Below are 1,389 nucleotides of genomic sequence, written 5' to 3'. Positions count from 1 at the left end.
GACGCTTTGCGGAGATTCTGGGAATCGAGGCGCTGGGACTCCCACCCACCGAAGACTCCGCTGCCGATGGAACAGCGGCGATGAAGAAATTGGAGGAGGAACTCCATCTGGACGAGGGGAGGTACTCGGTCGGCCTACCCTGGGTGCCCGGTGGACCGGCCCTCCCCAACAACTATTCTCACGCCCGACGCCGGCTCCTGGCATTAGAGCGGCGCCTGAGCACACGCGAAGAAGATCGCTTGCGGTACGCTTCAGTCATGAAGCAGTACTTCGACGAAGGCTGGGCGGAACCTGCGCCGGAGGCAAGCCCGCTTGGGCGGACGTGGTACCTTCCCCACCACGCGGTCTACCAGGGGGCGGGCGACGAGCGAAAATGTCGAGTGGTGTTCGATGGAGCCGCTCCGTATAAGGGGATCACACTGAACCGCCAGTTGGAAGCGGGACCGAATCTCCAGATTGACCTGCTGCGTGCAATTCTCTCCTTCCGCCGCCTTCGGGTAGGGTTGCAGGCCGACATCGAGAAGATGTACCTGCAAATCCGAGTGAGGGCTGAAGATCGAGACGCCTGCAGATTCCTTTGGCGGGATGACGAGCAGAAGATCCGCAAGTACCGCCTCACCCGGGTCTGCTTCGGACTGACCTGCTCACCCTTCCTGGCCATGGGGACCGTGCGGTTGCACGCCAACCAGAATCATGGGTCCGCGCCCCGAGCGGCCGAAGAAGTATTGAATAACATGTACATGGACGATTTAGCTACTTCTTGCGACTCGGTGGCGGACGCTCGGAGCTTGGTGGACCAGTTGTCGTCCTTACTGGCTTCCGGCGGGTTCCAGTTACATAAGTGGGCCAGCAATGAACCAGACGCCCTCCAAGACCTCCCACTGGAGAAGACCACGATGGGGGCAGGCGGCCGGCCCTGGAAGACGTTAGGAATCTATTGGGAGCGTAACGAAGACTATCTGACGTTTGTAAATCCCGAAAGGAGACGCCCGGAGGGAGGGGACACGAAACGACAACTGTTGAGCGTCGCGTCGGGTATCTTCGACCCGATTGGATGCTTGGCCCCATTCCTCGTGCGGGCAAAAATTCTCTTCCAATCGTTATGGGAGCGGGGGCTGGATTGGGACGAACCACTCCCAGAAGACGTCGAGAGACCTTGGCTTGCTTGGAAAGAGTGAACTGGGACGACCTCCCCCTCATCCGGCTGCCCCGGGCCCTGGTTCCCATACCTTTGGACCATGTGAAGCGGATCGAGCTTCATGCCTTCTGCGACGCCCTCCGAGCGGCCTACGGGTGCGGTTAGTCTACCTGCGGGTGAACCCTGTCGGACCCGTCGTGGGTGAGGTTTAGCGGCCAGACGAGACAACAGTCGCCCCAGTGAAGCGCCTG

General features: G+C 60.5%; 1 protein-coding gene across 1 annotated transcript; it reads right to left on the bottom strand.

Moving 5' to 3' along the window:
- Nucleotides 1-753: 753 nt before the first annotated feature.
- Nucleotides 754-1,227, bottom strand: Tsp_14273 (conserved hypothetical protein). The gene has a single exon (XM_003370894.1). It carries the CDS (start codon nt 1,225-1,227, stop codon nt 754-756), a length of 474 nt encoding a protein of 157 aa, XP_003370942.1.
- Between the last annotated feature and the right edge of the window lie 162 nt (nt 1,228-1,389).

The sequence above is a fragment of the Trichinella spiralis genome (genome assembly GCF_000181795.1).
Source record: "Trichinella spiralis strain ISS 195 chromosome Unknown Scfld359, whole genome shotgun sequence".
NCBI lineage: Eukaryota > Metazoa > Nematoda > Enoplea > Trichinellida > Trichinellidae > Trichinella > Trichinella spiralis.
The sequence above is the reverse complement of the archived record's forward strand: the minus strand, read 5'-3'. Positions and strand labels throughout refer to the sequence as shown.

Coding starts and splice junctions, on each gene's coding strand:
- Tsp_14273 (XM_003370894.1), bottom strand. CDS start 1,227: ATGGGAACCAGGGCCCGGGGCAGCCGGATGAGGGGGAGGTCGTCCCAG.